This window comes from Zea mays, chromosome 9 (genome assembly GCF_902167145.1).
Source record: "Zea mays cultivar B73 chromosome 9, Zm-B73-REFERENCE-NAM-5.0, whole genome shotgun sequence".
Taxonomy (NCBI): domain Eukaryota; kingdom Viridiplantae; phylum Streptophyta; class Magnoliopsida; order Poales; family Poaceae; genus Zea; species Zea mays.
In genome coordinates, this window is record NC_050104.1 from 24179631 (window position 1) to 24190212 (window position 10582).

Here is a 10582-nt window from a genome sequence, read left to right on the forward strand (position 1 = left end):
AAATGTCCCATGCAAAGAAGTAAACACCACCCAGACTTTCTTCTTAGTTCGCTATTATCACATTCGTACTCATCATGTACATGAAACTTTTCGTTCTATACAAAGCCGCTCACTTTGTAACAAAGTACGTTGTTATAGTAATTATGAAATGGATTTGACACCGGCATTTGATATTTGCGGACATCTAGCATCACTTTGAAGGTACATGACAACCTTTATCGATGGTTTGACGACGATGATGCGTCGGAAGAAGCAATAGGTGAAAAGTATATTATTTATTTTTATTTATGTATAAATTAAGATCTCACGGAACACCACGCGCAGGGCGCGTGGCAATACACTAGTATTAACAAAGTACATTTATAAGCACAACGGAGACCGTGCACGTCCAGTCTGGATGGTTCGCGGACCTCCACTCCACGACCCGAACGTTCGGGAGAAGGCAAATTCCAGACACCACACAGGACACAGCGCATTCGGCTAATTTCCTCGTCTCTCCCCAATCCGACCACCCCCATCCATTCACCAACCCGAAATAGAAGGCCGTCCCCAGCCACCAGCCTCCGGAGTTCCTCCGGCGATCCCCGTCCCCTTGTGTGCGCGCTCCAGGAGGGCCTTCTGCCTCCAGGTAACGATACGATGGTATGGTAGAGATGGACTCTTCGGTTATATTTCCTGATATGCATAGGGATCGGTGGAGCGTTCGCTGTGAAGTCTGTAGCGCCTGTGTGCGCATTTCTGCTTGATTCCTTGCTGGTCGGATTGGCGGCGGTGTTCTATTCATTCGATAGAGCCAGGAATGTGCATGCATGTCGATGGGCGTATGACCTCTTCTGGAACAATCGATGGGTTAGGTCTTTTCTTAAGGAAAAAAGAGGGGAGGGGGAGTAAGTCTAGATACCGAGATGGGCGTAAATTTCTTTCTCTATTAGCCCCGTTTAGCGATGCTAGTGCTCAATACAATTGTTTGCTGCCTTCTCATGGTCGAAATTGGGTTGAATAGTTATGTTTGGGGGAAGGAATGCAAGGATGCTTGCTTGGGGAAGTTTGCGTTCTATATTTTGCTTGCTGTGTAATAAATTGGTGCGGAGTAACTCACTACTACCACAACTGTTGCAGCTTGCAGAGCCCACCTAATTGCTGCGAGATGGATAGAGGGCAGAACGGGAGGGATGACGTCTTCGGACGCAGGGATCCATTTTCTGGGTTTGGCTTCGGCCCCCACAGGAGCTTGTTTTCTGGTCTCCTTGGGGGGAGGGATCCATTTGACGATCCGTTCTTTACCCATCCGTTCGGGGGTCGGATGATGGGTGACCATGACATGTTTGTACCTAGTCCTTTTGGGCCGATGGGAGGGCCTTTTGGGGACATGAGGAACGGTGGGTTTATCGAGCAAGCTCCTCCTAGGGGTAACAGAAGAAGGCCTGTGATCACAGAGGTCGAGGAGGATGGTGGAGAGAACGCAGAGCATGGTAACCAGCAGCCTAACCAAGATCCTTATGTTCAGGAGCCAGACGATGGGATTGATGGTATGAGCCTGGATGAATTGATTTACTTGTCTAGTTTCATGGAGTTGTTGCAAGGATGATATGTATGTTTCACATCTTTTGATTTGTTCCTTTGTAGAGACAGAAGGTGGCCAAGTCGAGCTGCACAGGGATCTCAGTAGGGCTAATAGTGGAGGGCAGCCGCAGGCTCGTACTTTCACATATCAGAGCTCTTCCGTGACGTTTGGTGGTATTAATGGAGCTTACTACACCACTTCAAAGTCTCGGCGGACTGGTAGTGACGGGGTAAGCTAGAAACTTAAGCTCCTAGTGATGCCTTATTTTGTTGTGCTTGGAGCTAGAAACGACGATAATTATGCTGCATGCAGATCACTGTGGAAGAAAGCAAGGAAGCTGATACAACAACTAAAGAGGCTACTCATAGAATCTCCCGTGGAATCCATGACAAGGTAGATAAATCTTTGCTATGTCAGAGCTGTATTTGGTTAATCAAAATTATATTGAATAGCCCAGTGCACACAGGATTGTGTACAGAGCACATATTTGACTTATCAATTGATAATGGATCAAAAAATGCAAAAAAAAACTTCAATTTGGTCCAGTATAATTATTTTTTCTTTGTATTTACAAATAAAAGAGCCTTCAATTTGGTGCAGTATAGCTATTTTTTCTTTGTATTTTGTAGGGACATTCCCTGACAAGGAAACTGAATTCGGATGGGAAGGTTGACACCACACAGACACTGCACAACCTGAATGAAGGTTAGTTTGATATGTATAACTTTCCTTGATGTGCTTGATATCAGTTTTTCGTTAATTAATTATAACTCAAGCACTTTATAGATGAACTAGCTGGATTTGAGCAATCATGGAAGGGGAATGCTGGACATTACTTGCCTGACTGGAACCACAATGCTGGTGCACCTAATAGCGATAATTCTGGTAAGCCTAGCTTCATATTTGTAAGGAGGACATATTTGGTGCACATGGAGGTTTGATGCACATATTAAATTATCATCATCCATCTTAGATCTAACGCTCTAATTGATTTGTATATTTTGCAAAAAAACACCATCTGAAGTGGTGGAGTGTAGTAGTGGAAGATGATATTTGTAAAATATAACAAGCAACTAGAGACGTTAGATCTGAGATGATGGATAGTGATAATTTAATATATGCGCCATGTGCGCCAAACTCCCATGTGCACTAGACATCTTCTCTTGGAAGAAGTTATGCAAATTGCTTGTCAATTGTTGACTTGATCAACCAAGGATGTTATCCTTTCTGAAAATAAATTATTTATTTTATTAGCATTATTTCTCGATGAAGAAGATTTATTCCTTCTAAGAGGTCGCAATCCACTATACAGTTGCATCTTGTCTGTGTATTTATTTATACTAAGTCGATGCTGAAATTTGAAGTAATATAAATACAAAACACCAAATCATTTTTGTTATTCATTTAGTAGAGCTATCATAATCTGATGTGAACACTGTGGAGTTAAACATGTTGCTTGAGCATCTTTTACTAGACTCGGTGCACATTGTGTGGGTAATAAACAATGTCCATGAATACATGGCAATAGTGACTACTTTGGATTCCAGAAATGGTTAGGATGAAATCTTACCCCACGACTTCTATCCATGCCTGACAACGAGCAGGGCCATTCATGGTTATGAACAGGTGAACATGAGCATCTCTCTGCTGCCCATCCTTGTAGTCTTCCTTCTTTACCGATTTGCTAGGTGCTTACTTCTGCTTTGCAGCAGTAACTGGCACACAGGTTTATGCAGCAGCCAAAACTGCGGCATATTAATAACTGAAATAATGCTTGGATTCTTCGTCCTGAGATTATGTTGGGAGTCTTCTGTAGTTCTGAATGTGTGCTTTTCTACTAATGGTTTGTCAAGATGAGTCCTCTGCAGCTTATGTTGGTCCACCGAGATCCGCGTTCTCTAACCTTGAGTCGTCTTTCTGTTGGTGTACCGCAGGTGACCGTAGCTCCAATGGACGTGACCGGCGATCGGCCTCAGGCTGGGCGCTTCCTGGGACCGAGCAAGGCCGTGATCCGAGGCGCAACGGGAAGCCAAAATCACGGGTCATCCCTATCTCCTGAAGAGCATGGACGGAGTAGATATATAGAGTAGATAAATAAACAGCTGGTTTGTACTACTATGCAAGGTTTAGGTTCAAGATCGTTTCAAGGAAACGACCTGAGGTCCAGGTAACCGGAGTCCGCCCAGCACCTCGCGTGCTATTGTCTGATTCTGTAGCTGTACAGTGCTCTGCTACCTTATTATCCGTGATGTGAAACAATTTGTGTCGTCCAGTCTTGCTGTAAAATCATCATCGCGTATATTGTAAACCTGAGTCGGTATGTCTGAGTTGGCTTTGCTGTGTTGTTGCTAGTTGTTTGGGTCGCTGAAGGATGTGAAGCGATCTGCTTCTGTGTTTGCGTAAAAAAAATAGATGCTCTGCTGCTGGCTGTCCAAACCGAACCAGAGCCAGAGGGGACGTCACCCGCCTGGCCGCCTCGGATTGATCGTGAACACGCCGCTTGGCCCCGGCCGTGGTTTCTCGTCCTTTCCTCCTACCTGCACGGCCACGCGGACGACGGACCCTCCCTCCTCACGCCACGTCTGCCCCCTGGCCACGCGTGTCCACCCCACGCTTTGGCACCATCACGTCCGGAAAACAAAAGAGAAACGCCCAGAACCCGTCGAACCACCACCAAGCAGCCCAACCCATCGGTTCGACAACTTCACAGACCAGTGAGTGACACACACCCATGCCGCCGCCGCCGCTCGCGCGCCGCCTACTCCTCCAGCCGCTGCCGCGCGGCGCGCGCGCCCTCCACACGACCCCGGCCCCGCGCCGCGGCCCGGGGGTGCTGGCCTGCCGCCTGGCGTCCCGCGCCGTGGTCCGCTTCGCGGGGCCCGAGGCGGCGCGCTTCCTCCACTCGCTGCTCACCAACGACCTCCTCTCCGCCTTCTCCGCGGCCGGCGCGTCGTCGCCGCAGCGGTACGCGCCCACGCCGAACGCGCCCGCGCGGGGCCCCGCGGCGCCCGCCTACGCCGCGCTGCTCACGCCGCAGGGCAGGTTCCTCTACGACCTCTTCCTCTACCGGCCCCCGCCGCGGTCCCAGATGCTCGACCGCACAGGATCCGCGCCGGAGACCGGTGAGGCCCCCGAGGGGCACCCGCACCCGCAGGAGGTACTCGCAGACGTTGACGCCGCCGAGGTGGACGACCTCGTCGCCTGCTTTAAGAGGTGACGGACTACCGTACCGAGCCTGTTAACAAAATTCAGCGCTCTATAATTATAAGGTTTCAGTCTATGGTATGTACAGTCTGTTGGGAGTTCCTGTGACCAAACCGCGGCCCCGAATAGTAAGACTGAATTCGAATTTTGGGCTAATCAGCAAAAAAAAAAAAGGAAGCGCAGAGCGCAGCACTCCTTAAGACAAAACAGCAGGCTTTTTTTTGCTGGATAACGTGTTCGGAAGTCTAGATGGTATTTTGAGTTCACAGACAGACTGATGGTCATTTTCGGTTAGAATGATGAAACTAAATTGCACGCCTATATTTTGTTGTGCACTTGATTTGGCATTTTTATGCCATAATTTGAAGTCTCAAGTGTGACAACTTTTCAAGTGGCAAAATTCTTGAAGATCATCACGGAACTCACTGCTAGGAGTGTGTATCGTTAAGCAGCTCACTGTTGGCAATTACAGACCTTAGTTGGAGATTTTTGTGTCAAGTAAGAATCATAGTGATGAACTGTCCTTGCAGTAAGCAGCTTAACTTTAGCCAATTGTTTGTTAGGTTACTTGATAACATAAGAGTTCGCACACTTGTAGCTGAAAGATCCTCCATATTGTGTTAGGCCCCGTTTGTTTCGTTGGAATTGAATTCCATTTTAATAATTATAATTTAGACAAAACTAATTAAGTTCATATATTTATATATGTAATATATTTGTATATTATCTTAAATCATATGAGAGAGATAGTTATAACGAAGCAAGTAGAAGAGTGTGCTATAAGTTGTACATTGAAAAAATAGCATGTAAATTTATAGAATCAATTTCTATCTCTCACCCATGAATTTGAGATAGGCTTATACGATAACTTTGGAAAGTGGTGGAATTTCACATTCTAAAAAAATAGCTTATTCCAATAGTAAGATTCCAATTCCTCAAAATGAAAGGAAACAAACGGCGCCTTATAGTTTTGCGGTGAACCTGGTAATCCAGATAACTCCCACCTCTAGATGACCTTTCCTGTTGATAAATTCCATGTCTTGTGACCTGGCAACTTTTTCCTGTTTTCAGATATCGTTTGAGATCCAAGGTTGAAATAGACAATGTAAGTGAGAATTTTGCATGTTGGCAAAGATTTGGACATGATGTAGTGCACACTGAACCTTCTACTCAAGAACCTGAGGCTCAATCCATTGGGTGGGGACAAGGTGTTGACCATGCTGGCGAGTCAGCTGCGCAAGGGAACGGTCATGGATGGCAATGGCTCAAAGATCCTCGGTTGGACTACCTTGGTTACAGAGGAATTTTTCCAGCTGACACGATACGTAAGTAATTCTTTTTGCCATTTCCTGGAGCTTCTTTGTTATGATGTTCATCACCGTCATCCATTTCAACGCTTGAACCTGTTTCTGTACTTAACAGCACCCCTAGTTGAGTCTGACAAAGAAGCAGATGAACGCCATTATCAACTTTGGCGGATAGAAAATGGAGTCGCAGAAGGTTCGACTGAGATCCCAAAAGGTAAGTTTATTTTTCGAGTTGCTTGGTCGCGAGTCATGATTCCAGTGGCGAACCCAGGGTTTGAACATAGGGTAATCAAGGACTAAAACTTAGACATATAAAACAGTGTATAATCCGGTACCACATATATATAATTTCCGTCAATTCGGTACATGAGAAGAAAAAATAACCAAAATATCTCATAATGCTTTTAAATCATCAAATTAGGTTGCAAGTTGTATACATTTGTTTATTTAAGCCTAAACGTTAAGAAGTAATTTGTTTTTATACTAAATTCTAGGGCAGTTGGGGACCTACCTAAGCTACCCGCTAGGTCCGCCCCTGCATGAGTCATGTATACATATTAACTTTTTCATAATTTGGTTATGTATTAATATCTTGTTTTTATGTTTGGTACGCTTCTGGAAAATGTTCAGTTCCCATATAGGATTTGTTCATCTAATATCTTTACAAATCAGCGTATCTGTTTCATCACATCAACATAGCCTTTTAGTCCCAAGCAAGTTAGGGTAGGCTAGAGTTGAAACCCAACAAGATGCCACAAAAAAAGAAAGAGAGAGAAAGGGTGGGGGAAGCTTTTGATAGCACTAAAAGGAAAAAGGCCTAAATGAGTGTATCTGTTTGCTTAGCCAAATTTCATCTAATGGTTTTCTTATCTCTAGACTTTATCGTGACCTTGAAGCTACTCCAAATTCACTTTTTGACTGTGTTCGATTTATATGGTTCTAGAACTGTGACTGCAGTAATGTCTCAGTAAGACATAGATAATATGAATGAGCGGCCACATGCCACATAACTTTTTTATAGGAAAAAAAAGCTTCAGATTATATTATAGACGGGAAAAGGCAGGTTTGACATAATTTTGCCAATTGTCCAGCTATTGGGTGACGCCTTTTTCAGCTCAGATACCTGGTGCCTTAGATTGTTCTCCTTCCCGTCCTTTTTGACGAAGTTGTGTTCATTTGATTCAGGCGAAGCAATCCCGCTGGAGTACAATCTTGCTGGCTTGAACGCCATTTCGTTCGAGAAGGGCTGCTACATCGGGCAGGAGCTTATCGCTCGGACGCACCATCGCGGTGTCATCCGGAAGCGCCTAATGCCAATGAAGTTCGTCGACGGGAATGGGCAAGGTATAATACAATTCTTTTTTTCGTGGTGATTGGTGAACAGCACGGTGCACCGCCGTTCTGTCTGTCGCTGGCTATGCTAATTGTGCAGCCTCTGGCATCAGAACTCGAGCAGGCCGTCGCTCCAGGCTCGGAGGTCGTGGACGAGGCTTCAGGCAAGAAGGTCGGGGCAGTGAGCACCGCTCTGGGCTCCCGCGGGATGGGCCTGCTAAGACTCGAAGAAGCACTGAAACCGGGCTCGGTCCTCCGCGCCGGCGGCAACAGGGACGTGAGGGTCCAGGCGATCAAGCCGGACTGGTGGCCAGCCGAGTGGACACAGGTGCTTCAGGAACAGCGCGCAGCCGCTTGACAGCAGCGGAGCTGTATGTAGTACTGGACCCCAAACCCAAACCCTGCCTGCCGTCAGTTAGTCGCCTCTTGGAAGAGGACCCAAACAATCCCCATAGCTAACCGTTTTCAGCTTCGGTTTTTAGTCTTGTTGTCTGGTGTATCAAGGCGGAGCCTGTTTTTTTTTTTCCTCGCAGAAGACGAGGAAGGCAGGAGGGCCTGTTTCTCTTCCTCTCTGCCTGCTGCTGTGTTCAGCTGCGGCATCTCGTTCAGAACGAGATGAGCAAACTGTGTGAGTGTGTGTGTGGCCCAAACAGGCAGTGTGTTCGAATAAGTTTATCTGTACTACACTGAATAATAAGTTTCTCTGTCTGGATGATCTTGTACAACGTTTTATATTGGACGGTCATGGGCTCCCGGCTCTGTACGTTGCGTTGCTCTCGCATGTAAAGCATTTCATGCTGGGGATTGTCTCAGCATTATACTTTTTTTTAGGAACTAAATTATGATAAAAGAATTTGTTGTGGGCAGATCACTGTATGCTTGTAGGATCATATACGACTGAGTTTCTGACATTTCTGTAGAATGCGTCACGGCTAACCGATTATGAGCTGTTTTGAATAAGCTTTGGGTTGGGAGAAAATACCGGGGAAATTAAAGGAAGTGTTTGGAGATTAGTTACCAACACACTGTCAGAGTTACACTGTGTCTGGTTTCATACTCGAGGGAAGAAAAGCTGGCCTTTTTACGATAGTTAAGAGAGGCAAATAAATGTTTTTTTTTTTACTTTCAGCTTTGGTCCTTTGTCACTGACCATGGACTGGACCACACTAGGCTAGGCAGTAGGCACACAGTGTTCCGGAAATCCAGTGTGCCTGCCTCCAGTGCGATTAGAGATGGCAATGGGGACCCGATCCCCGATTCCCCGCGGGGAATTCCTCTATTAGGGGATGGGGATGGGGGAGTTTCTTCCCCCACGGGGATGTAAACGGGGGAAAACTCTCCCCCGACGGGTAAATGGGGATGGGGATGGGAAAGCATTCCCCATCCCCGTTCCCCGCGGGGACCCGTTAAACTTACATGTGACAGTGTTTTCATGTAATAGTTAATGATAAAAATAAAGAATTACCTTGTCAAGAGATCACCCGTTGTACAAATACATTGATTTTAATGCGCACATAATGATTTTTACATCTAACAATGTGTATAAGTGACAATGTTTTACATTAATAACAAATAAAGTATGATTTAATTATAATTTAAACGGGGATGGGGATACCCGACGGGGATTTATCCTCGCGGGGAACGGGGATAGGGAAGAAATGTCCCCCGCAAGCATTCGTGGGGATCCCCGCGGGGAAATTTTTTCGTCGCGGGGACGGGTTTGGGGAGCTAAAACCCGACGGGGAATTCCCCGTTGCCATCCCTAAGTGCGATGGCCGATGCATGGGTACGTGCCTGCAGTATGTTGACCACTGACGCCTGATGCCTTGGATTCCCTGTGACCTTTTGGCAGAGGTAGTAAATGAAAATAAAAACAAAAATACTACGGGCGTGGAACTTAGAAAGAAATTGGTGCTGCATATAATAATAACAACAACAATAATGATAATAATAATATTAATATTGAATATCTCAAAAAAACTGGCCAAATGGTCCGTCAACCTAAATTGTGGTTATTGAACAGTAAAATAACTCTTCAATAGACTAACCAACTGACTCGTCAAGTTATCTGACTCTTTAAATTGGGTTCCGTAATAGCCAAACATGACTAGCCGCTCTAACTAGCTAAACTAGATAGATAGATATTCTATTAGAGTAAGATATTATATATAGTGTAATCTTTATGAAATGGTAAATAAAGAGCCAAAAATAAAAAACCTCTTGAAAATACTCTAATACTGATACACAAACATGTCGCTTGTAGTGAAGCAGGGCGCGGTGTGAAGTGTGCAGTTTATTGCTGCTCTTGTTGTAGAGCTGCTACATAGAGATGACAATGGGCCCTGAATCCTGATTTCCGCAGTGAATTCTTTTATTAGCGAATGAGAACGAAAAAGTTTTCTTCTCCCACGGGGATATAAACGGGAAAAAGTTCTCCCCAACAAGTAAACGAGACGGTCGAACGGGGATTGAGAAGCATTCCCCACTTCGAGGACCTGTTAAACTTACACGTGATAATGATTTTAGGTAATATTTAATAATAATACTAAATAATTACGTTGTCAAGAGATTACTGATTCTATAAATGTATTTATTTTGATATACACATAATAATTTGTTAAATCTGATAATATATATAAGTGACAATATTTTACATTAATCTCTACTACTTATTAAGGCTGTAAGGGTAGTCTGTCGTTCTACCTTCGTTCAATCTGGATCGTCCATCGCTGTTGTTCAATCTGGTTCGTCCATCGAACCACTAACCTCCTCACCCTGCCCATCGAACCTAATGCAGTCCCGTGCAACAAAATAAACAGTCCTTACACAAGTTCATAAACCACATTCCATCTCTCTCAGTCAGCAACATATGATACACAGTTACGCTTATAAACCATGTTTCGTCACTCTCAATGGCCGGTGTGGCACTAATAAAACAAATGACATACAGCGCACCTGTGCCAGCAGTTAGTGCAGCCCAGTAATTTACGTGTGGACCAAAGGCCCATCTGATGGCCCAGCGACGCACCTCACTGTTGTAGATCGCCGATCTCCGCGAGATGGACGGGAGATCCGCAGACCTTGCCTCCGCGCAACAACCGCACACCCACTCCGCATCCCAATCCACTAGCTCCGGCCTCGCCCCTCACCCGCGTGTTCCCCTCCCCCGCCTCGT

The 10582-nt window shown here is 45.4% G+C and overlaps 2 protein-coding genes across 4 annotated transcripts; both read left to right on the top strand.

The window, feature by feature from the left end:
• The first annotated feature begins 379 nt into the window (after positions 1–379).
• LOC100502305 (glycine-rich protein) lies at positions 380–3997 on the top strand. Of its 3 annotated transcripts, none has more exons than NM_001414446.1 (7): positions 380–642; positions 1120–1529; positions 1627–1793; positions 1877–1957; positions 2194–2269; positions 2351–2449; positions 3499–3997. In NM_001414446.1, the coding sequence occupies exons 2-7, from the start codon at positions 1148–1150 to the stop codon at positions 3621–3623; spliced, it is 930 nt and encodes a 309-aa protein (NP_001401375.1). In that variant the 5' UTR covers positions 380–642; positions 1120–1147; the 3' UTR covers positions 3624–3997. The 3 variants fall into 3 exon arrangements, with proteins under 3 accessions (NP_001401375.1, NP_001183712.1, NP_001401376.1); NM_001196783.2 differs by having other exon boundaries at positions 380–628; NM_001414447.1 differs by having other exon boundaries at positions 380–628; positions 1633–1793.
• Positions 3998–4225: 228 nt separating this feature from the next.
• On the top strand, positions 4226–8115 carry LOC100280888 (aminomethyltransferase). Its single transcript, NM_001367145.1, has 5 exons — positions 4226–4777; positions 5840–6093; positions 6191–6289; positions 7261–7419; positions 7521–8115. Exons 1-5 carry the CDS (start codon positions 4296–4298, stop codon positions 7763–7765), a joined length of 1239 nt encoding a protein of 412 aa, NP_001354074.1. The 5' UTR covers positions 4226–4295; the 3' UTR covers positions 7766–8115.
• The last annotated feature ends 2467 nt before the right edge of the window (positions 8116–10582 follow it).